This window comes from Episyrphus balteatus, chromosome 1, assembly GCF_945859705.1.
Source record: "Episyrphus balteatus chromosome 1, idEpiBalt1.1, whole genome shotgun sequence".
Lineage (NCBI taxonomy): Eukaryota > Metazoa > Arthropoda > Insecta > Diptera > Syrphidae > Episyrphus > Episyrphus balteatus.
In genome coordinates this window covers 164,952,263-164,979,206 of record NC_079134.1, presented here as the reverse complement: position 1 = coordinate 164,979,206, position 26,944 = coordinate 164,952,263, and the positions used below count along the sequence as shown (strand labels likewise).

The 26,944-nt window shown below is 29.2% G+C and overlaps 1 protein-coding gene across 1 annotated transcript; it reads right to left on the bottom strand.

Annotated features, from left to right (window-relative positions):
• Positions 1-14,794: 14,794 nt before the first annotated feature.
• Positions 14,795-15,350, bottom strand: LOC129921092 (defensin-A-like). The gene has a single exon (XM_056002750.1). It carries the CDS (start codon positions 15,315-15,317, stop codon positions 14,961-14,963), a length of 357 nt encoding a protein of 118 aa, XP_055858725.1. The 5' UTR covers positions 15,318-15,350; the 3' UTR covers positions 14,795-14,960.
• Between the last annotated feature and the right edge of the window lie 11,594 nt (positions 15,351-26,944).

Here is a 26,944-nt window from a genome sequence, read left to right as displayed (position 1 = left end):
TATAAAAGGTGAAATAATAAGCTTTCAGATGACATAAAATTTTATGTAAAATAAATTATATATTAAGATTTCACTTCTACCACATGTGAATTGCACACATGATTTTTTTTTTTTATTATAGTCACACTTTAGCTTTAGTTGCAGTTTATCATATTAATTTCCAACAGTGAGATAGCACGATGGTAAGGCACTCGCCTAGTGACCCAACAGTTGTAGGTTCGAGAATAAAACTAAGTATAACTGAGTAGCACGTTTAAAAAAAAAACTTTCATAAAATTTTCTTTTAAATTTCATAAACTATAGGTAAATAATATCAAAAAATTGCCTTTGATATTTAAGAGCGGTTAAATATTAACTGTGTTTTACTCTCCTCATGATCCAGATCAGATCATAGATTAGCTTTACAACAAAAGAAGGATTTTGTTTTGTTATTGGATCATGAAGAAAATAAAACACAACTATTTTAAAAACGTTCTTATACGTCTTATAAAAAAGGTTTCCATTTTTGCAAAAATCATATTTATACCAAACTCCAAAAATATGTTTATTTTATAACTCGTCAAATGCTAAAAAAAGATGAAAACAAATTTTGCAAAGGGAAGAATAAATTTTGCAACTTTTTATTTTTCTAATATTCTTTGAAAACGTTGTCCTTATATCCTTCGCACATTCAAGAAAAATACGGAAATGAACGCAAACAAAAACCATGAAATACTCACACTGAGGTTGAACTCATCTAAAAAACAATTAAAAGTTCAAGAACGAGATTTATAATCTTATTATCTAATTTTTTAAACAAACACAATTTTAATAAATCACTGATTCGTTGTAAGTGTTAAAACTGAGAAGGTATTTTACATATTTTACATAAAGTTTAGGTACTTATCTTGCCAAATCTTTTTTTTTTATTTGCTCACTCAAGGCGCAGTTTTCTTTATTTTACTTAGTTTTTTTTCATAATTTTTTGTATAAAAGCCCACAAAATTCCTCGAAACGATATCAGTTTCAATTACTATTTTTAATCTTAAAGGTTTTAGTTGAAAGTTTTAAATAATGTATTCGTTTAAAGTAACGTTTCTTGGTGTGCTGACAATCGTTGGTATTTCTGTGATTTCTGCCGGAATAATTCGTTCTGAATCAAGTGGAAACAACGTTATTGACTCTATTCTTCCCCAAAATAAAAATGTAGACTCTGGCAAGAAGTGTGGAGATGGCGAAGTTCTTGAAGTAGTACTTGGCGAAGTCATTTGTGTCAGTGCACTTTCCTCAACCAAAAATGAAGAATCTGGCAAAAAGTGTGGAGATGGCGAAGTACTTGATTTAACAATTGGCGGTAGCAAAGGCGTTTGTGTCAGCGTACTTTCCTTAAAGAAAGATGAAGAATCTGGCAAGAAGTGTGGAGATGGCGAAGTTCTTGAAGTAATACTTGGCGAAGTCGTTTGCGTCAGTGTACTTTCCTCAAAGAAAGATGAAGAATCTGGCAAGAAGTGTGGAGATGGCGAAGTTCTTGAAGTAGTACTTGGCGAAGTCATTTGTGTCAGTGCACTTTCCTCAACCAAAAATGAAGAATCTGGCAAAAAGTGTGGAGATGGCGAAGTACTTGATTTAACAATTGGCGGTAGCAAAGGCGTTTGTGTCAGTGTACTCTCCTTAAAGAAAGATGAAGAATCTGGCAAGAAGTGTGGAGATGGCGAAGTACTTGAAGTAGTACTTGGCGAAGTCGTTTGTATCAGTGCCATTTCCTCAAAGAAAGATGAAGAATCTGGCAAGAAGTGTGGAGATGGCGAAGTTCTTGAAGTAGTACTTGGCGAAGTCATTTGTGTCAGTGCACTTTCCTCAACCAAAAATGAAGAATCTGGCAAAAAGTGTGGAGATGGCGAAGTACTTGATTTAACAATTGGCGGTAGCAAAGGCGTTTGTGTCAGTGTACTCTCCTTAAAGAAAGATGAAGAATCTGGCAAGAAGTGTGGAGATGGCGAAGTTCTTGAAGTAGTACTTGGCGAAGTCATTTGTGTCAGTGCACTTTCCTCAAAGAAAGATGAAGAATCTGGCAAGAAGTGTGGAGATGGCGAAGTACTTGATTTAACAATTGGCGGTAGCAAAGGCGTTTGTGTCAGTGTACTCTCCTTAAAGAAAGATGAAGACTCTGGCAAGAAGTGTGGAGATGGCGAAGTACTTGAAGTAGTACTTGGCGAAGTCGTTTGTATCAGTGCCATTTCCTCAAAGAAAGATGAAGAATCTGGCAAGAAGTGTGGAGATGGCGAAGTACTTGATTTAACAATTGGCGGTAGCAAAGGCGTTTGTGTCAGTGTACTCTCCTTAAAGAAAGATGAAGAATCTGGCAAGAAGTGTGGAGATGGCGAAGTACTTGAAGTAGTACTTGGCGAAGTCGTTTGTATCAGTGCCATTTCCTCAAAGAAAGATGAAGAATCTGGCAAGAAGTGTGGAGATGGCGAAGTTCTTGAAGTAGTACTTGGCGAAGTCATTTGTGTCAGTGCACTTTCCTCAACCAAAAATGAAGAATCTGGCAAAAAGTGTGGAGATGGCGAAGTACTTGATTTAACAATTGGCGGTAGCAAAGGCGTTTGTGTCAGTGTACTCTCCTTAAAGAAAGATGAAGAATCTGGCAAGAAGTGTGGAGATGGCGAAGTACTTGAAGTAGTACTTGGCGAAGTCGTTTGTATCAGTGCCATTTCCTCAAAGAAAGATGAAGAATCTGGCAAGAAGTGTGGAGATGGCGAAGTTCTTGAAGTAGTACTTGGCGAAGTCATTTGTGTCAGTGCACTTTCCTCAACCAAAAATGAAGAATCTGGCAAAAAGTGTGGAGATGGCGAAGTACTTGATTTAACAATTGGCGGTAGCAAAGGCGTTTGTGTCAGTGTACTCTCCTCAAAGAAAGATGAAGAATCTGGCAAGAAGTGTGGAGATGGCGAAGTTCTTGATTTAACAAATGGTCTCTGTGTCAAGATTAGTGCACTTTCAAACAAAAATGAAGAATCTGGCAAGAAGTGTGGAGACGGCAAAGTTCTTGATTTAAATATTGGCAGTGGGGTTTGTGTCGAGGCTGTCAACGTAGGGAAAGACCAAAGTGAATCAGATGCTGTTTCAAATTAAACGCTTTCTAAGATGTCGACAAATTATTTTTTAGAATATTTTCAAAATAGTTAAAAAAAATAAGCAAGTTCTAGGTTTTGTTTACTCTTAAATAAGCTGGATTGCTGAAAATAATTTATTTTTTCCTATTATTATTGATTCATGAATCATTGTGTAGATGCCTATGTATATTTATTTGTATCTATAATTTGTTTTAAGTTTATGAATAAATTAATTTATACCTCAATATTTTTTTGTTTTTATTAATATTAAATTTAAGCTCTTAATTACTAAATTTTGCAATAATTTGAGACTTAAGTCATATCGTCGCTGTTTTAAAAAACAGGCATAACTTAAAAATCTTAATTCTTCAGTAAAGCTTTTTTAAATTTCCAAGTTTGTCAATTTTCCATACAATTTTCATAAATTGAAGATAAAGAATCAGCTGTGTGATATGATGCAAATCCTTTTAATTTATACAGAGTTTACAGAAATTAAAAATATATATTTTTTCTATAGTATATTGGAATTAATAACTCAAAAAATAGGATTTTTGAGTTATGTCGGTTTTCTTAAACAGCGACGATATGTAGGTAGCTTTTGGCCTATCTATCTATCCAGATAAAGCACCACTTTTTCCACGCAAATTTATTTTCTAAAGCATACTTAATATTCAGGCTATATTTTAAGTAACAAATAAATTGAAAGTGTCTTATGCTTTGATTTTGAAAATAGTGATAGCAGTTATTCACATTAAAAAAAAAAACGATTTTGGTTGCACTTTCGAATTATATGTACGTACATTCAAATGCTATACTTTTAGAACAATTAATCCACAATACCAGAATATTATGTTCTTTAAGATACGTTACTTGCGACATATGAACTATATGTATAACAAGTTATGCATTCGTACAAAAAAATCAGACATGTATAAGCAGCTACAGCCTAAACGGATGGACCGACTGACTTCAAATTTGGTATGTAGCATTTTTTTGAGACTCTCCAGAGGGTTTTTTGGAATTTTTGGACTAAAAATAACGGTAGGTACCTGTCATAAACTAATTTCGGAAAAATTTTATTTTCTCGAAAAAGGCTCCAACGATTTTGTTAAAAGAAATTGATTTCAAGAAAGGTCTATCTTTTGATGAATATTTTTTTTGAAAATCATTATTAACGGTATCTGCCACCGGGAATGAAAAATCGTCTTTCAACATTGTATCGAAAGTGAAATAAAATGTGTATCGAATAATTGTACTTTTTGATTCTTTCAAGTTTCAACTTTTATAAAAAAATTATTAAAAAAAATATTATTTTTAATGAACGAATAAAGTTCGGAAGAAACATTTTTGAGTAGATCGTTTACAACTTAAAAACACTGATGTCTTATTAAAAATCAATATTTTGATCTTACCGAAGAGAAAAAGCACTTCGTGAGTTAATCTGTTAAAAGCTGTTAAACAGAGGTAAATTAAAAAAAAAAAAATGAAAATAAAATGAAAAAGCCTAAAATGTATCATGTATTTATTACCTGCAAGAAAAAAATGGGGTCTATCGTGAATAAACAATTCTCTGGGAATATTTCTTTGGTTTCAAATATGGGAACGAAAATGATGAAAAGTTTGCCTCCAATTTATAGTTATCGGCAATAAACTTCCAGGGGAATTTTTCTTCAATGGAAATAGATTTCGTGGAAGATTTTTTATTCTTTCAACTTTTGTTCAAGAGTAATTCAAACAACTTATTTTTTTAATGATTTTTCCTTCCCCAGAATATAATAGATTCCCTGGAATATAGGAGATTCACCACCAAAAAATAGATTCTGAGGGAAAGAAATATTGCGAGGGAAACAAACTCCCCTAGAGATTCACGGTAGGGCGTAATGTCCTTAAAAGCAAATGCATTTTCTTCGAAGAAAATTAAATAAAGATTTTCAATTCAAGCTTTAATATTCTGTACAAGTCAACAATGATAAAACAAATTATGCAGAGTACCTGTTATGTACAGTTCATTGATTAAGCGGAGGGACAAAACTGTAACGAATTAAGTAAAAGTGTATTTGTGTACTTTAGCAAAGCCAAGTATATCAAAAAAAGTACAATCGTATCGACTTTTGCAACCCAGCCTGCCGTAGAACCACTTTTTTAAAATTTGACTTTCTGCCAAACTGCTTGTTGTATTTCAATGAATTTTTGTATACAGAAGCATTTATATAATTTCAATATAAATCAGAAATAAAATTTTGAAAAAAAAAAATAATGTTTGTACTTAAAAAAATTTCAATTTTTTTTTGGAAAAATCCAATTATCGAAAACGGGACATTGTATTTTTTTGAAATTTTGATTTTAGATGTTAATAAGTGATTTCTACAAAATAGCACACCAATTTTATTTCAAAACTTTTTTTCTTAAAAATTATTTATAAAAACCTTCGATTTTGACGATTTTTTTTCTAAAAATGCGTCTTAATAAATCAAATAAAACTGCATAGGTACTTGTTTAAGCAAATTGAGCTCTGAGAGCAAGTTCGTGGGACCCAGTCGTGCATTTCATTTTTTCAAGAGTATACTAAAGTGTTTTATTTTTGTTCGCAAATTAGATGAAATATCGAAGATGGTGAGGGATTTACCCCTAGACTTTGTATGGTTTCTCTTCCGGGTAAGTCCCATTCGGCTTTATCTCTAGAATACCATCAAGTATAAAAACTGTTATACCAGATGAATTAAATCATATTCAAATACACTTCTCAATATAGAAAAGTTCGATTATAAGCTAAAACAGAAAATGTCTTCAGCAACTTTATTGATTGTACTTTTTGGAGTAGTTTTGTTTTTTCTTCCCCGGTAACTGATAAGGCACCACGATTCCAATTTGATGACTTAGAGCCAGCAGCTTTGATTCGTTTTGAATTTGATGATGCCTTGGAAGGAGCAGCTCCAATTCGTCACAAACGTGCTACTTGCGATCTTTTGAGTGGTTTTGGTGTAAACGATTCAGCTTGTGCTATTCATTGTGTCGCTTTGGGAAAACGTATAATTGTCGTTAAGAAACTAACAAAAAAATAACCTTCTTTGAAGAAAAAAATTGTTTTGTATAAAAAAACCTGGATTTTGATTAAAGTCTTTAAGAAATGCTTTTTATTTCTTTAAGCTATTCGTTACATTCAACTTAAGAGTTTTTTATGACAAAAAGAAATATTTTCCCAAAAATACAATCTGAAAGATGTGTTACCTAAAGCTTTAAGGCATATAATCATAATGAAATAAAAAAGTGTTGGTTAAGCTTAAAAATCTTTATTAAATAACAAAACTACATATATTTTAAACATGAATTAAATGTATAGCAAGTAAGCACTTAAACAGATGCTGTTCTAGAAACAATGTCCAACACATCGGAGGGATCAGGACGAATTTCTTCTGGAAGCTCCGACATTACTTCTGAAGGATCGGGAAGCATTTCTGTAAGATCGGAATAAGCTTCGGAGACATCAGGAATAAGTCCTTCGGTTATTGCAAAGAGACAAATGATTGCAATAAAAGCAGCGAACAACAGTTTAAAATAGAACATATTTTTTAACTTTCAGTTGAATTTTGTTTGACTGTAAATTAGAACTAATGAATTTCAAGCTATTCCTCCTGATTTTATACTGAAATGTTGTCAACAAAATTTAACCAAAACAAGATAAATGAGTCTTAATAAAGCAAATATTTGTTTTTTTTTTTTTCAAAAAATCAAGAAGAGGAAACTTCCTTAGACATGTAAAGAAAAAAATTATCAAAAGACAGCTAGCTAATTTATTTATGTATTTCCTCAAGAAATGTTTATAAAAATACAAATCTTGTACAAACTTATATCTGTGTTTCAAGACCAAACAAAATATAATTTAACTTTTTCAACAAACTTAATCTGCAAACAGACTCATTTTTTTCTCAAATCAAACAATTTTAAAAATAAAAAAAATATTTCCTGTTTTATACCAATAAACTTTTGGATCACAATAATCAAGAACTTTTAGTTGTGGTTCAAAAACCCTTTTGAAGGTTTCCATTGCCATAAAAAATAAACAACTACAAAATGTATTTTTCGAGCAAAGATAACAAATGATGTTATAGTAGATAATAATTTTTTATATATTTTCTTAAACAAACAACTTTACAACAAATTTAATCTAACAACATTTACATTCTTAATATTTTTAGGTACCTACTACAGGTAAAATAGTAGGTACCTACATAAAATCGAAAATTTAAAAAAAAAAAATTTGTTACACTCATTAAACTGAATAAAAAAGTCTATAAAAAAAAGTTTTTTAAAAGAATGTTTTTTTTTTCGCGGACAAGAGTGAGGGGGTGAAGGTAAAAAATGTGGCGGAAAAAATTGTTTGAGGAATATTATCATATTATGACACATGTTTTTAAGGTATTTTTTGATGCTGAATCGAATGACATAAAAAACAAGTCAATACGATCACTCTAAGAAAAGTTATTGCCGATTAAAAATACAAGGGTGTTTGTTTTTTTACTCGAACAGGTAAAATATAATCGAAAGCCATGTGAAAAACATGATACAATGATGAAATTCGGGATGATGGTTTTAAATAAAGGATTCATAAAGTTCTTAAAAATATTTTTGGTGAAAGGGTGTTTTTTTATGGGTTGAGTTATGTATCATAACAGGTGACATAAATTTTATAAATTTTTAAACTTAGTGAAAAAGTCTTATTTGTTATAAAAACTTAGAATCTACAAAATTATTTTGAGTGAAAGGGTTTTTTTTTTTAAGAAATGATGAAATTCGCAATTAGTAGGTACCACAAAAAACTGGGACAAAAATGTTACACAAACGAAAATTTGTACATATACTTTATTTATAACAGAAACCAAGAATCTAAGTAGTCAATACAAATATTTTAGGTGAAAGGGTGTTTTTTTTTTTTGGGAAATAAGGAAAATCCGCGATAAGTCCGATAAAATCAATGGTATAAAATTTACCCTTACGAAATTTATTAAAAATGTTGTCTTTTCTATAGAATTTACAAATAAAATATACATTTTTTTCATGTGAAAGGGTGTTTTTTTTTTAGTTGTAGAAAAAATGTGGGTATATTGGAAAAAGTAAGTAATAATAGTGTTACCCTATTGGAATTCATCAATTATGTTACTTTTGGAATTAGAATCACGAATCTAAAATGTCTATAAGAATATCATGGTAAAAGGGTGTTTTCTTTTAAGTGGATTATTGATACAATAGTAAAGTAAAATGATAATTCTAAATGGATGAAAATGCGGTCTTGGAGAAGGTGGAAACCGCTTGAAAATGTATTAGTTTAAAATTTAAAAATGTTAAAATGTAACTTTTCTAAATTTTATACAGGAAGAGTTGAAATTTTTCACAAAATACGAGTTCCCATATTTTGAATATCCAATTTTATTTTAAGGGGAAAAAAAAATAGTTTTATTAGAATCATCAGATTGTAAAGAAAACTTGTGTTTGTTGTTAACAGAGTCAACCTATATTGTATTGACCAGTATCAGTGATCAATATTTTTGTTTTCCTGAAATTGTATGTAAGAAACATTGATAAAGTTAAAAGTCTTTATTAAAAACAAATAACATATAAAAAATAAAAAAAAATAATAAGAGATTCAGAAGGAATTTAAAAACATACACTAGGCTCCTTAAAGCACACAACATTGTTTAGTTTTACAGCATTACAAGAACTGCATTATTTTAAGGATTTTGAATTCCAGGTATTAAATTGACGCAAGCTACTTTCTGGAGAGGGGGTCATCTACACGAACGGTAACTCTATTAGCAATAAGACTATCATCACGATTTTGAGCCATAATTGCAGAAATACCAATGATTGCCACCAGAATGATGAATGTCAATTTGAAAGTGAACATTTTTATTAATTTTTAGTAGAAAACTTTTTGAACCGTTGATTGGAACTGATGACTTTCAAGTGATTCCTTGGGTTTTTATACAAAAAATCCAAACTATCAACCTCTGTATGCGGCGACACTTTTGCCGACTTGATGTGTTGTTGGTTCTGCGTCTCAAAAGAATGATACAGTGCACACGATTGTTGTTTTTTTTTTTTTTTTTTATTAAATATTCACGTTTTTATTTTATTAGCTTTTAAGTTTATTAATAGTTAGTTTAATAAGAAAATAGTTTAGTTTAATTTGTAAGTAGTTTTAATAGCTTTAAGGGCCAATTTATTCACACTCCATTATATTTAAAGTCTCCATTAAAAATTAGAAAACTTTCAAATGGCATACAAAATTTAAAATATCCCTTTTTTAATGGCGACTTTAAACTTAATGGAGTGTGAATAAATTGGGCCTAAGTTTTACAATTTCAATGATTATAGAAAAGATAAAATAGCCGCTGAAAGAAGAAGAAATGCTAAGAAGATCTGTTCACCAAAGTTCATTAACAATGTGCTCAAGGCCAACTACTTGTGGAAAACGACGAAATCCACTACAGGGATAGCGACAGTATTGTGACGAACTTCTAAATGAACAATTTCCAAGGCTATACACTTTCCAATAGCTTCATCTAACTTAAGCGAAGTATCTGATGTCAAAGTCGAAGAAGTTGGATGAAGTGGCGGGAAAATTCTGCCATCTTCTGTGATCGAAAAATGACCCCTTAACTGAAAGGAAGGCTCTACACCGCAATTGTGCGTCCAGCACTCACATACGCTTCACAATGTTGGACAATATAAAAAAAAGTAAGAGAGTAAGTTAACGGCAGCTGAGATGAAGATGCGGGCGTAAAAAAAACCTTGATAGAATTATAGAAATACGAAGATCCGAGGAAGCCTTCATGTTTAAAAATACCATCTCCCAAAAAATTGAACACGACCAACTCAGTTATAGTATTGCCATGTTCAAAGGAGAGATCCTGAGAACTCCGTCAAAAAGGTAATATCATACAATGTTCCAACACCAAGTAAAAAGAAGGGTACGCGTAAAAACTCCAGGTACAAGCAAATGCAAAAACACCAGCATTCAGTTGGCCTCAGAAATGGTACAATACAAAACCGGGAGGCTTGCCGCCGATTTCTGAACCCTTAAAGTTCACAGTACAGCAAATTTATGTAAAATCGTTAAAGCCGTATTCAAGAAAAAAATTGTAATGCCTCGAAAATGTTTGACAACTATTGAAAAATAGTTATAAAAACCAAATTCCTTTAGATGAAGTTACCGGGGTAATTCAAGACTAAGCTCGAAGCCTAGTGCATGTTTTTAAATACCTTCTGAATATTTAATTATTAATTGTTTTATATTTTATTTTTGATTTAATAAAGATTTTTTTAACTTAATTAAAGGTTTCTTTTATAATTCAATTTTAAAGTTCAAGTGACCTCAACTCCAAATTTATAAAGCGTTTCGCCCAGGTACGACAGTGGGCTCATCAGTTAGATCTGTCGTACCCTTACTATAATTAAATTTAAATAATTTTTATTATTTTTGTTATTTTTTTCTTCGTTATGGTTTCTTTTATATTTTTTATTTGTTTTAACATGCAATTTTAGGAAAAGAAAAATATTGTTTGGTGCTGCCAACAAATACAAGCTTTCCTTAAAATCTTAAAAAAAAAAGCATTTTCGTATACACCTTCATAAATTGAGTTCTTTCTTCATAAGTCAGTTTTAGTATGTTTCGAATTTTTTGACCTTTTTTGTTAATCACTTTAAGGAGTTGGACATGATATGTTTTGATGTTCTACTCTTTCTTTTTTTCTTTCTTTCTTATATTTGATGTTTTCTCTTACACAATGGTGAACAGATCAACTCCCAAAATTTGTATATCAAGCTTAGATGTGGTCTTACCCAATACCTACTCCTATTTAAATTTTTACTGGTATTGGTAAAATCAACATTACGATACCTACTCCTATTTAAATTTTTACTGGTATTGATAAAATCAACATTACGAGGACTTAGAAGTGTGATACATTATGTGTGCCGTGTCAAAGTGGGTCCCAGAAGTCCTTCTGTCTGTCAATCTGTCAGTCTATCTGTCCGTATACAAAGCTACAGCCTAAACGGATGGACCGATTAATGTCAAACTTGGTATGTAGCGTTTTTTGGCGATTGTCCAGAGGGGTTTTTGGAATTATGTTTTTGGACCAAAAATAACGGTAGGTATACTTGTCATATACCGATTTTCGTACTTTTGAAACTTGTTTAAAACGGTTTCAACGATTTTGTTAAAAATGTAAGACAAAAGGTCTCTCTTTTAATGAAAAAAACTTTTTTTTGAAAATCTTTATGAACGGCACCTGCCATAGAACCGTTTTTTTAACGAAACTTTTTGTAAAATCATTTATATAATTTTAATATAAGCCAAAAATCAAATTTTGAAAAAAATAATTTTCGGATTTTAAAAACATGATTTTTTTTTTTTTTGAAAAATCAAATTTTCGAAAACAAAACATTGAATTTTTCTGAAATTATGGTTTTAGATATTGATTAGTGGTTTCTACAAAGTGGCATATACCAATTTTATTTTTAAACTTTTTTTCCTAAAAATTATTTATGAAAAATTAGTTTTTTTAAAAAACGGCTCTAACGTTTTTGAAATTTTTTTTTTTTTTTTAAATGCTTCATAATAAAACAAATGAAATTGCGTACTTGTTTTGGAAGGAAATTTGATTTCAGATGTTGTTTTATTCCTTTAAAAAACTATTTTTATGTGTTTGTTTTTCTTCTAATTTTTGTTTTTTATTTTATAAACCTATAGTCCAGTAATTTTAGGTTTTATCTGCGGAAAAATTCCTACTGGGCTGAATTTTGGTATACAGCTTAATGACGGCTTTGTTATGAAGATGTGAAAAATCGACATTGATATCGTGTCCGCGTTAAGAGTTATAGGGGTCAAAAGGTCACGAAAAGTTTTTTGCAAATATCTCGAGACCTATTGATCGGAGGTCATCAGAGGTCATATAAAAATTGATGGTCGTGAAATTATCTACAACATATGCCCAACACATTTTTCTGTGAAATGAACCGTTTCGCGAGTAGAGCGCAGAGAAGGTGACTAGATTGCGCTCACATACGAAAAAATACATATTTTTGGTTTATTTTGCTTGATTTTTGAGGTTTTTATCGAAGTAGCTTAAATTTTTTTAGTTTTATTAACTATTTATTACGTTAATACGGATTAACAAAAAAAAATAAAAATGTACACAGTGGGATACAAAATATTATGCAAAAGGGGGAACCACGTTTTTTGGAAATGTTGTATGTTTCCCTTTTTTGTACAATAAGTGCCTTCATTATTAAGAACACACTTTTTAAACATGGTTCAATTTTGGTTTTGAGCTTCAGCCCAGTAGGAATTTTTCCGCAGATTGGGCTTAAAAATGACTAAAATTACTGGGCTACTACTGCATTTGCTTAATTTCTATATAAAAAGTCCTAAAAATTTTAGCAACTTGAACCCTAAGATCAAGTTTTTGCGACTTAGTGGTGCATTTTATTTTTTTTTTTCTTTAAACAAAATTTTATAATGAATATATGGGATTTTCCCGCTTCTCGTATAAAATTTAGAAAAGTTACAATTTAACATTTTTAAATTGTTACCTAATACATTTTTTTAATTGAATTATATTCAATCACTCCGCTTAAAAATAAAAATAATTTTCATTATTTTTTCACTTTGTTTATTTAATAGATTTGCATGCTCAAAGGAATAGATTATAATTTCGTGAAAAACATCATAGAAAATTCTGATGGCGATGATGGTTTATCAAAGAAAATTTGAAAAATGAGATTATTGCCTTAAAATGCCCACATTTTTCTCCATTTAAAATTCTCATTTTACTGTACTATTATTATACGAATCCTTTAACTACCCATTAGCTACAAACTACATAGTGTTACAAGTAAAAATGATTTGTTATTGTATAAGAACTGTAATGAAAAAAAAAGTGTTGACTAAGTTAAAAAAAAAACTTTATTAATTAACAAACAAAATATAAAACATTTTTAGAAGGTAATTATAAACATAATGGCACCTCACAGGAGCCAAAAAAATTGCTTTATTAACGATGCCATCGAGGATATTTTTGTTTTGCGGAATTAGCAAAGGACTTCGGCTGAGAGTACATTTCCATTAACTAAACCACCGCTGCCACCACACTCATTAGAATCACGACGAGCTTCGATAGAAGCTACATTCAAGTCATTCAAAGCATTGGATCGAGCCACTGCAAGATTGCGAGGAGCTTCGGGTACTATTTCACTTTTAGAATCAACAAGATTAGCAGAAGTTACATCCAAGTTATTCAAAGCACTGGATCGAGCCACTGCAAGATTGCGAACAGCTACGGGTACTATTTCACTTTCAGAATCAGCAAAATTAGCAGAAGCTACATCCAAGTTATTCAAAGCACTGGATCGAGCCACTGCAAGATTGCGAACAGCTTCGGGTACCATTTCACTTTTAGAATCAACAAGATCAGCAGAAGCTGCATTCAAGCTATTCAAAGCACTGGATCGAGCCACTGCAAGATTGCGAAGAACTTCGGTGGGATTATTTGGAACATCGGGAAGTATTCCGGCGGTAATTGCAGAAAAACCAATGATTGCCACCAGAGTGATGAATGTCAATTTGAAAGAGAACATTTTTATTAATTTAAGTAAAAACTTTTTGAACCGTTGTTAATTGGAACTGATGACTTTGAAGCAATTTCTTGGGTTTTTATACTGAAAATCCAAGTTATCAACCACAAAAGAAAACTGACTTCTAAGTAGGCAAATAATTATAATAATAAATTTTGTTAGATTAAACGATTTAATGTAAAATTGTTTGTTTAAGAAAAAATATACAAATTATTATCTACCAACATCATTTGTTATCTTTGCTCGAAAAATAAATTTTGTTTTTGTTGTTTTATGGCCCTTCAAAACCTTCAAAAGGGTTTTTGAATCAGAACCTAAAACTTCTTGTTTTTTGTGCTCCAATAATTTATTGTTAAAATAAGGAAATATTATTTTATTTTTAAAATTGTTTGTTTTGATAAAAAAAATAAATCTGTTTGCATATTAAGTTTGTTGAAAAACTTAAATTATATTTTTATTTGTTTGCTCTTGAAACATAAATATACGTTTGTACTTTTATAAACATTTCTTGAGGAAATACATAAGTACCTTTTTTTGGTTATTATTTTTTACATGTCTAAGGCAGCTTTCTCTTCTTAATTTTATGAACAAAATATTTGCTCAATTTAGGCTCATAAATCTTGTTTTGGTTAAATTTTGGGCAACATTTTAGTATAAAAATATGAAAAATAACTTGAAATTCTTAAGTTCCAATTTACAATCTACTAAAAATGTTCTAAAAATGTTCTGTTTCAAATTAACGTTCATTGTTTTTATGGCAATCATTTGTCTCTTTGCAATCACCGAAGGAGATCGTCCTGGTCCCTCTGAAGATCTTCCTGAAATTTTTTCCGAACTTGAAGTTAATGACACACTTATAACTCAATCGGATCTTTTATTATATGAAATTATTCCTCCAACTTCCGAACTTTAGAACATCTACATTTAAAATACCTATTTCGCTTGCTATAAATGCATATTTGTATTGGTCTTTCAAACACATTTTTATTATTTAATAAAGTTTTTTTTTTTAACTAAATCATCGCTTTTTTTATAACATTGGTCTCATTATAGCTTTATTACATTTTTCAGATTGAATTTTAAAACAACAATTTCTTTTTTTCATACAAAATTCTAAGTTGAATGTAAGAAAAAGTTCAGAAAAATAAATGACAATTTTTAAAGTCTTTAAAGCAAAACTAGGTTTATTATTTGAAAACAATTTTTTGTTTCTTCAAAGATAGCAATTTTTTAGCGGCAATTACAAACTCTTCGGGAATCACACCATCCACCACGTTTTCCCAAAGCGATACAATGAATAGCACAAGCTGAATCATTAACACCAAAACCACTCAAAAGGTCGCAAGTTGCACGTTTGTGTCGAATTGGAGCTGCTTCTTCCAAGGCATCATCAAATTGACCATCAAATTGAAACCGAGGAGCCTTATCTGTTACTGGATTAGGCAAAGCACGTCTCTCCCGAATCAAAGCTGCAGCCTCTAAGTCATCAAATTGGAATCGAGGTGCCTTATCAGTTACCGGGGAAGACCAAACAAATGTACAGCAAATTACTCCGACAAGTACAATCAACAAAGTTGTGTAAGACATTTCTTTAAGTTTTTATAATCGAACTTGTCAATAATGAAAAGTCTATTTGAATATGATTTAATTCATCTGGAATCACAGCTTTTATACTTGATGATTTTCTAGATTAATGGGACTTACCCGGGAGAGAAAATATACAAAGTCTAGGGGTAAATCCCTTTTTGTGTGAATTTTGTTTCCAAGAACATTCGAATTGGGACCTATTTTAAAATGTTAAGAAAACAGTAAATATCAATCAAGGATGTTTTTAAATTTCTTCAGGAGAAAACAACCATTAAATGCATAGAAACCAAGTTTTATTTTATTTAATTTTGGAAGAACAATTTATCGAAACTATTACAATCATTAACGACAGCGACAGAGTCCTTTTGAGCAAATTCCTCCTTTTAATTTGTTATATTTGCAATGAGCTACACAAACAGGATCACTTCCTTCGGTATAACAAGTTTGCCATGGAACCCTTCCAGCAATACCAGCAGATTTTACTTCTGCCTCAGAAACTGGAACAGCTGATGTAAATGCAAATACAATTCCAAAGATCAAAAGAATTGCAAAAGTAAAACGCATTTTGAAAAGGTTTTTTTTTTCTTTTTTAACTTTATAACAGTCAAGCTAGGGAGGTATTATAGTTAAATTATGAATGAAATCAACTTTCTTTTATACTTAAATGCAAAGAAGATAATAGAAATTTTAATCTTCTCTAACTCTTTAATAGTACTTTTCATGTCTGCTGTTGTTTTTGTTTTGTTTGTTTATTTTCTTTTAAAAGATTAAAAGTTATCGGAACACATTTTTTGTTTACTTACCAAAGCAGATTAAATCTTCAAAAACAAGAAAAAAAAAACGCTTTTCGAAACCAGTTAGAAATCAGAAATCAAGATCATTTCGATCCGATTGCTTATACATTACACTGAGTGAAAAATATATTCCAAAAATTATTTTGGTAATCAGTACATGCTAGTACTTTTTTACTGTGAATAGATTTTTTGGTTTTTACGAAGTGTTTCAGACGCAGTAAACAAAAATCAAACAGTAAATGTACCTGTCACAATCATCATAAAATTGTGCTCAGTTTATAAAATTTGTACTCAGTACACAACAATTTGTACTCATAAAAAATTAAGTTCTTTCTCAGTGTACATGAGTTTGTTTTCGCTTCATTAAAATCTGTAAATGAGTACTTAGTACATACGGTCTGTTCTCTGTTTTGAGTACACGCATTTTTCAGTGCATAACAATTAAATACATACGTACGTACGCATTCAATTTTATTTACATAAATTTAAAAATGAATACCTACACAATTTAATCATGAAAGCATATTTTAAGGAAATTTTATTAACTGAGTCAATCCATAACTGTCTGTTAAAAACATTTTGTTCTATTTTTAAGTAGCAGATTTCGTTGGGTACATATTATTATACTCAGTACAAACAGTACAATATTTTTGTACGAATATATTGTGTTTCTCTCAGTGTACACTCATTTATTCTTAAAAAAATAAACAACTTAACATCTTAACATTAGACTTCTGGGAAATGCACTTATCTACAAAATAAAAAGATACAAACAAACAATTAGTACATTTAAGTGCGCAAAATAAACCTTTTTGAACTGATAAGCTTAGTGAGATTTACTCGAGTGCATATTTCCGTTTAATTTCATAATCAATATTTTATTAACTTAAATGTTTTCTTTCTTTTATGTATGTTAATGGGTTTGAAATATACAGGTATATGTACTCATATAGGTACTAAAGGGTAAAGCCGATTTTGGGATCACTTTACCTCTAGCCGTTTAGCATAACTTTTGCCTTCAGAAATAATTTGGTACCAAGGGTTTAATTCATTTAACTTCAAAGTGCGTAGAAGGTACTTAAGGCGCAAGTTGAATGACAGGTTGTTTCCTGCCTTAAAAACTCAAAAAATATACACTGGAAAGAAACATTTCCATGTGGAACAAACTTACATATATATTTTAATGATACGCACTTAACCTCATAACTAAATTATTTTTTTGGATAGGGTTTGATTCTTATTTATTAACACTGTCGACAAGAAGACGAACATTGAATTCAATTTTTGAGTTTAAGTTTTTATTTGATTTCGATTAGGGTATTTTAGCATCTAGGATAAAGTTGTAATTAACGTTATTTTCACGTTGTCCACGTACACTGTGGCGTATACGTGCTTTTATTTATGTATTTATTTATTTATTTTTGTCTACCGCATATGTAAAAGGAGAAGATGGTTGATCAAATGGAAGCACACTTCAAAACAAGGCTACACCAAATTAGCACAAATAAAAAAACATGTAGCTAGACAGAAAGAATTGGTGCTCTGAAGAATTGGCTTCATATGATGTTTGTCAAACCAGTTGACCAGTTTTCCTATAAATTAGGTTTAAAAATCCCAAATTTCAGTATTTATCAACTATCGATTGATAGTTGTAAATCACAATAAGGCTGATTGTCTTTCTGAAGTAGAAAAAGTAAATACCGTTAAAGATCTATTTAGGATGGGACACTGGGTTTTCCCATATATCATAAAATCTATGAGTTTTCTGGCAAACTTGAAAATCACTTCTTTTATCATTATTGTATTCTTCATAAAAATAAATTTATAAAACACTATGTTTATAATATATTTATCGAAGGAAATCGGTCCCAATGTTAAAAATTATCATGGGTAAGAAAAAATGAATACTTTTAAAAATTATTTATCTGAGCAATTAAAAAAGATATTAACATTTTTTAACATTTCTTCTAAAAATCAAAATACCAATGAAGTTTCTATCATAAGTATTAACGAAAAAATTAACATTAACATGAGTAAAGACATACCTACCAAATTAAGAGTTTTCTTAAATCATCGCTTAAGGGTATCAACTTTGAAGATATCTCATTCCAGGAAACCCTGTATAATATTTTAAACTAACGAGCCAAAAAAAAAAAAAAACAAAAAATCCCTTGAATTTTCAAAATATTCTGTACTCAAATCGCGAAAAAAATCTTCGGCACACGCAATTTTTTAGCATTTATCTTTATAATGCTTTTGTTGATAAGTTCAAAGTATTTTTAGTTGTTTTGTTTACATTTATCTTTTAGTATTATGTAGTTTATCTTTTAAAAACCATTTAAATCACAATTAATTGATAAATTTGATTTTTTGATTCTTTTCTACTGTCGTCATAAATTATTGTAAATAAAAACTAAATTTTACTAGTTTCATCTGATTGATTTATGTCTTACCTATCTTTTTTTTAAATCATAAAGTTAACCAAACAAAACAGTCATTGGGACAAGAAAAGTACCCAACTGGGGGATTTTGCTTGCATTTTAAAATCCATTTATAAAATGAATCAAAAGGTGAGCTTAATCAACTTTGATTAGGCTTGAGTTTATTTTTGTCATTTTTCATTTCATTAAATACGAAATAATTACAATGATTGGTCATGATCTCTTCCGTAAAGTCGAGATTTTGTCTTATGCTCTAATCCAAATTGATCTCCTGACCTTGCTGAAAAACGCAATAGTTTCTGGTAAGTGGAAGTTTTTTTTTTGTAAAAGTATCTGAGTCTTAAAAAAATCATTTTAGAAATGAAACTTTAATGCATTTAATTGAGTAAAATTTAATACATTGATTTTTAATGAGAAAAAAGAAATAATTTTCACAAAATTAAATTTTATTTCCAAATTCAACGACAGCGACAAATTCCTCCTGCACAAGTACCACCTCTCAATTTCAATGCACTACAATGAGCTACACAAACAGGATCACGTCCAACAGTACTACAAACTTGCCATGGAACTCTTCCAGATAGTAAACCATTTCCAAATAATCTTGGTTCAGGAGCAGCCGATGTGAAAGCACAAACGACTCCGAAAATTACAAGAAGTGCAAAAATGAAACGCATTTTGAATAGAATTAAAATTTATCACAACTTAAAATTGCAAAAAGTGTTATAATTATGATTGGAAAATTGAATAAATTCTCTCTTTTTATAGCTGACATGACAGATAGATAAGAAAAAAATAATTAAAATATCCATCTTATCTTATTGACTGTCATAATCTATTTTGAACTCAATTTGCTAAATCAAAAAACATCCGGTGATCCCCAAATTACCATTGTTACTTTTATTTACGCGTGACAATAATTTAGATAGAAGAAGATACTCATCTGAATAAAATGGGACAATAAAACCAAAAAATCTCTTAGCAAATAACCTTTTTCTTAAATTCACTTGCATTTGCGTATACTTTAATAATTATTTTTATTCTTTGATTTCTGTGAGAGAAATAGCTTGAAGATGAATTATTCATCTTAACTTGGATGGTTAAGCCTCAAATTAATCAAATTTATGAACAGTTTGAGTGCTTGTGTAGTAAAGACTCACTGCTAAGCAGATACTCGCATCAGCAAATACATGAACCTTTTAGGCATTAATGTTGGTTATTAATTCAATTGTGGTTCGTATAGATGAAAGTATAAGGGGTTACGTACTAGATTCTAGAAAACAAATATTAACGGGTTTTATGATTTTATGTAAACCCAATAATTATTATGCACAAAAATGTGCCTTTCTCTTTAATATTAATTTTTAAAAAGCTGCAAAATGCTGTTACTCAGGACAGGAATGTTGATCATGAGTATCTGAGGTCAATTTGCATTGGAAATTACAGTTTCGACAACTTAAATCAGAAATCAAATTTATAACAAGTAAATCTAACAGTTTATTTATTGAAGCATTCTTAAAAATGCTGGTAAGTTTTTTTGGCCTTCGATTCTGAGTTTTTCAAGACCACGACAAAAAGTATTATAAATTAATATTGAATCGAATAATAAATTGCCCACAAACAAATTGGAAAAAAGCGGTTAGTGTTTTTTTTTTACGATTTCTGTCAAAAGTCGAAAAAAAAAAAATTAAATCCAAAAGTTGTAGGTAATGAGATGATGTACAACTTCTACTCAAACCATTTTACTTGCTCTATATATAGTGTTAGTTTCGTGTCGAAGAAAAATTTAGGTTTTAATCAAAACGTACATTACGTCAATGGAAAATTCTGAAAAAGTAGGTCTCGCAATTCCGTCCGTGCGTCTCACGGTGGGGCAGAATAGGTCGATTTGTGGTATTAATTACTTCTACTAATAATAAGACATTTTTTGTCACTTTATTTGGTTTTGTAACTAAAGTTAACAGATTTCTTGAATTTTATGAACTTTTTTCCATTAAAATTTTTATTTTTCTCCAGGAAATTAAGTAAGGGGACAAAATATTAATACATTTGAAAAAACCTTTAATTTTGAATTATGTTTTTTTGTTTAAAAAGTGAACTTTATTTTCAGAAATAGTTCTTCAGTTTAACCTTAGAAAAAAATTGTATTTGAAGGGCGCTGTATCACCCCTCGTTCCGGTGGGAGGGGCAATTTTCTGAAAATTTGACCTTAAATAAAAAAAAAAAAAAATACATAAAATCAAGAAAAAGACATAGAATACTATGCAATAGCTTTTTTGAAAGCTTATTTTCCATTCTTTCAAATGATTTTTGATGAAAGTAGTTTTCGCGAAAACTTTTTGTGAAATATAATTTCAAAATCAAAACTTTGAAAAAAATTGTCAAATTTGATGTTCAAGTTATTTTTTTTTTTTAAATTTGCTTTGTAAGGTGGGACTTTTAAAAAACCTTATAGCCGCATCAATTTTAATTTTAAAAAAATTAATAATAAATTAAATAAAAAAATATTTTAATAAAAAAAAAGTAAAAAACAAAAGCACTAACTTTATATAACAAATCACCCTGTTTCACGAAACTTCTTATAATAAAATAAAAAAAACAACTTTTAAAAAGAAAAAAAAAACATTGTTTATAAGTAATCAGTACATGATTGTCAAAAAAGAATGATTTTGTCATATATTTTAAAAAGCACTTTCTTTAAAACATCCGTTTTTTGATGTTCAAAATTTCATTAAAAACATTTTAGGCAAATATTTAGCAAAAGTGTTTAGGGCTTAAAGAGAAATTGCTTATCATGCTTTCTCCATTTTTAGACTTGCTAAATATTTGCCTAAACAGAAGATTTTGAGAAAAAACTTTAAGATGCGTTTCAAAAAATTCATTATTTTCTCATTCAATTTTTAAATATAAGAAATTTTTTTAAATTTTTTTTGCAGAAGAGTAGTAATTTACATACTTTTATCTATGCGAGAAATTTGTATTTTATTTTTTTCTCAAATAATATTGAGTTTAAACAAAAATAACAAAAGAACACCTTTTTTATTACTTATTAAAAACTGAATTTTTGCTCTGAAACTCTCAACGTCAACCGCATGAATAAACATATATCAAAGACTTTGAACAAAACAAATATGCTCATTTTATCAATTTTACTGTTAAGTTAGAACTCGTGATCTTTTTTTCGCATAGCTTTAGTTTAAAAAAATAACCTTTATATCACCACACTATATGGGGCTGCCCCACTGTGGTCTGCGCGTCCATCTGTGCACATTTCAACAGCATAAACTCGTGGACGGATTTTCTTCAAATTTCGTACAGATGATTTTTATGGAATTCTGAAAGTTGTTTTTTTTTTTTTGTTTTTTTTTTTTTTGTATCTCACTTAGAAAGTGTACCTCCCATACAAATTTTTCAAGTTATACCAAATAACTCGAAAACGGCTCTAACGATTTTGATTAAATTTAACTTTGCAGAATAACAAAAAAATTTTTTTCATTTAACAAAATTTTGCCCTAGATGTCGGCCCTTTCTTTATATTTATATAGAGACAGCTCTTAAAATCTAAGAGTAAACTAATATAAAAGTGTTTTAAACTGGCGAAGCAAATACGTGCGACCCAGCCGTGCATTTTATTTTTTTTTTAGGTGTATTGCCTCAAGAATATTTAAAAAGTACAAAAATACGTTTTTTTGTTTTTTATTTTTATCTTTTAAAAAAATTGTTAGATTTTAACAACACGTTTTTGTTTTTTTTTTATAGTTAAAAAATTGTTCTTTTTACACTTCTTTTTCTCAACTACTAACCAGGGTAATTCTGACAAATTCCTTCACTGCTTTGGTTTAAATTTCTTAGGTCAAAGAAGTAAAATTTTTTTGTTTTATACATTTTACTTTAATAAGTCAAGGTAAAGCTCCGTGAAGATAAAATTGTGACCTAAACATTTTTGAACCAAACAGTCCAGTTCGTTTTTTCTATTTTTTGTTCATGTTTGCCTCATGAACAAAACTGTTCAATTCAAAAATGTTCGTTTGTTACACAAATTGTACAGAAATTTTTATATTTAAGAGCTTGGTAATTTGAAAAAATATTTGTATTTTGTGATTTTTAAGGTGAAATAAAACAAATCAGCTTAACCTTCTTAACATAAATGTTATATGGACTACATTCAATCAAGTAAGAATTCTAAGTTTAAAAAAATAATATTTGACGCATCAGTGGATTGCAAAATTAAAAATTTTAAGGTCACTATGGTGTATGCGTACTATTTTTTTTTTTTTTCTAAAAAATTAATGATACTAAAAATAGCCTTTATAACCAACTACCTATAATAAGCCTGGGCTAACCTTAGGCAAACGAACCAAAGTTATATATCAACGATTTTTACACTGAACAGAAAAACAACATTTTTGTGGTGAATAAAAAATTAGCAAAAAAATATTTTTTTAAGTAATATTTTTATAACTCATGTTCAATCAAGTTCACATATAAGAGGTTTTTTAATTTTTTTTTAACAATTTTTTATAAAGAACCTACAAGTATTTAAGATTACGGGCGACAATTTTCGCCACTAATAACAATATGGTACATAAAATTGCTTTTTGTTTTTTAACATATCTCCATAAACTCTATTAACTTTTATTTGTCCAACAAATAAAACAATAACTTTAGAGAACATTAATTATATTTCATATCAAATGCACACTTAAAAGTAATTTAACAAAGTTTTCATTCCATATATTTTTTGTTTAACGACAACGGCAAATAGCTGCTGAACAAGTTCCACCTTGTAATTTCAAAAATTTACAATGAGCTATACAAACAGGATCACTTCCAAGGGTACTGCATGTTTGCCATGGAACTCTGCCAGATATACCATTTCCAGATAATTTTGGTTCAGCAACAGGAACGGCTGATGTGAATGGGCAGACGATTCCAAAAATTACAAGAAGTGCAAAAATGAAACGCATTTTCAAAACAATTAGCTATAAATTATCACAACTTAAAAGGAATAAAATTATTCTTATTATGAATGAAATTGTTAAAATCTTCTTCTTTTTATAGCCATAAGCGGTTAATGATAAGACAAACATAAAAAATAGATACCAAATAAAACAAAGAAAAATAAATTAAATTCTAAGAATCTTATCTTAAAACAGTTTTAATCAACAGATATTTGAACTCTGCCAAAAAAGAATGTTTGTTTTGTTGATGCGTGAAATTTTCTGAGATAACTTTATTCAAAGCGTGTGACAATTATCTTAAATCATAAATAAAAAAATTTAATAAAATTTACATGAATTCTTGGAAACAAAACAGAAGCAAACACTTCAGAATTAAACAAACTTTGAAGATTAATTCAAATTCCTGAAATATTTTATTATTTTCTACCAATTTAGTGGAGGGTGAAAGATTGAAGAGTTTTACCGTCTGTATTGCAAGGAATGTAAAGCAAAGATTTGCACCAGCATATTTGTACATCAACCTTTCAGGTTTTTGATACCAAATACTCTTTAATTATTTTCGCTTCTTAAAGATTCTAAAGACAGCCTAAAAGTCTGATTGCTATTTTTTTCCTTAAAATTTTCGACTTGCGTGCAAAAAAATCTTCTAGTCAAATTTTTTCCACAGAACACCATTCTATTGTCCCAATTTCATTCAGTGTTTTTATTCTTTTAGTCTGTGATTAAGATAAACTCATTTATATAACTAATCATAGAATTATAGTTTTTTTTTTTTTTTTTAATTCTTCCTTATTTTTTGTTTTTGCAAAATCAATTCAAAAATTGATTGCGAATACTATAAGATAAGATTATTAAGTACCTACCTACTTTAGATTATGTATTTTCTTTCATAAATTAAACATTTATTAATATAAGTATTTCTTATCGACTTAGACATTGTGACTATAAAAGGAGGAAATTAATTAAGTTTCCACCATAGTAAAAACATACTTTGCAATTTAAAGTTCTACCTAATACATTTTTCAAAATGCGTTTCATTTTTGCACTTCTTGTGATTTTTGCAATTGTTTCCGCATTTGCTGCCGCAGTTCCTGCTGATGAATCAGAAGCTCATGGAAGCGGTATTAGTGGAAGAAAATTCTGTAGCAGCGTTGGAAGTGATCCTTCTTGCGTTGCTCATTGCAAGGCCCAAAAATTGAAAGAAGGTACCTGCTCAGGAGGAATTTGTCGTTGCTATTAAAATATGGTCAAGAATGTCATGGAAATAAAAAAAAATTAAATAAACATTTTTAAACTGTTTAAATTTGCTAATATAGTAAATGGTATATAAATTGAAAGTGGGCAAAAGCCTTGAAAAACTAAGTAGTCTGACATACCTGGAGCATTTAATATTTCAGCCATAAATAATAAAATTCGTTTTTTACTAGGCTTTAGTTCAAAAAATTTAAAAAATCGCGTATTCAAAAGATTTTGAATATTTCTTTGAAAAAGTGTTTTGATTCATTTATACAAAAGTAATGATGTGATCCAGAATAAATATGATAATGTTTCTTGCTTATTTATGCAGCATTAAGATTCAGAATCTTGCCTTCAAATAGATCATTTATTATTCAAAATATAGCTGGAATACTAATAAAATAATACTCACGCAAAAATCGACAAAAAAAATTAAAAAAAATCACACTTCGAATATTCTATACATTAAAATTTTTTTCGATACTATTTTAGAGTACTTAAGGTATCCGTTTTTGATTTAATAACTGATTAAAAAATTAATCAAAAATTTTAAATAACTGTGTTGAAAAAATTAATTTTTCAATTTTATTTTCTAAATTCAAAATTTAATTATTTTAAATTTTGTTAAAGATTTTTATAAGTTATAAATAAAAGCTTTATTTTGAAAATTAAAAAAAGGGTTCTATTGGAACCACCATTAAATTAATATTTTTTGTTTTCTCAATTAGCGTTTAGAATAACAAATTTGTTCAAACAAATTTTTTTTAAAACAAATTTGTTTTTTTTTTGTAAAAGAAAATAAGAATAACAGGCATGCATTTGGAAATGTTTTTTGTTTTGATTGATCTCAAGCAAAAACGGCTACCAATTGTTTAAAATTTTCTTAAGGCTTAGTATTAAATTAAATTATATTTACATATAAAAAGCTCCAAGTTGAGTTATCACTTCAAAATTATTTTTTTCACAATTACCGTTAGTCATATTAAGCTGTGTTCTTGAAATAACTGAGCATATAACTGAGTAAACATATTATACCTACTGTAAACAATAGCAAATGATTACTTCTATTTATTACCTAAAAATCCTTTATTACTGAAAAGTTAAAAATGTATTAGTTTAGAAAAAAAATTCTTTGTAACTAGAACAAACAATAATTTCGTTTAAATTTGGCAATCAATTGTTTTTGTTTACTGTACAAAAATTATACTGACCAAAGAGATTTACCAGAAAAAAATGCCTTATGTGTCATTCTGGGAACGCAAAATTTTGGGATGAATTTTAAGTAAAATTATATTTTTTGACTATATTTAATAAAAAAAAAAAAAGCTTTACACATTGGGTTACATTCATAGTTATTTCATAAGCTGTGATTTTGTCGCTTCTAACAAAAACTGGAACTAAAGTTTATCTTATACATTGACAAATATTAAGACCCACTTCTGAACCAATATTCTATAGAAAGAAAGAATCTTTCTAACCTGTCTTACTTAGATTCCAGTCTAAGTTAGATCTGGTTTTAAAAAACGACTATGAATATGGCATTTTGAACTAAAAAATAAAATTCTATAGTTTTTAAGCGGGAACGCTGAATAAGTGAAATATAAAATCTTATTAAGTAAATATCCAACAAAATAAAGAAATCACTTAAGGCAAGCAAAAAATGGATTTTTATTCAACAGAGCGTGATCCTCGAACGGAGCTATATTAAATATTTTTCGCCATTTAAGGAAATATTAAATTTTTTTTTTTTTAATAATAAAGTTATACTACTTACCAAACTAAAAGTGGCAGCACTTTATTATTTCTTATTGATCAACCACAAAAAAGACAAATCCATTGCTCTTTACTTGCAACTTGTAAAAATAGTTTAAGAGAGTTGAAAAATTCATTTACTTTGATAAACAACAATCAACAATAAAATTCATCGAAGATCGAACTCTAGCATTTTGAGAACACCCAATAAAAGACAACACCATACTCCATACACCAAAAGACCAACCACTTCACAATCTCAAAATGTATTTAATAATAAAGAGTGTGTTTGGGTTCAGTCCAGTGCCGTCGACTTAAGACTTTAATCAAATTGTACCGTGCCTAATTTTTACATAAATTTTTTTTGAAGTTATACATCTTTTACTTTTTAAAAAGAAATGTCAATGGAATTAGCAAGTAGCACCATCTAGTTCTCATAATTA

Excerpts from the sequence above, each read along its gene's own strand:
- LOC129921092 (XM_056002750.1), bottom strand. The coding sequence starts at position 15,317 with ATGTCTTACACAACTTTGTTGATTGTACTTGTCGGAGTAATTTGCTGT.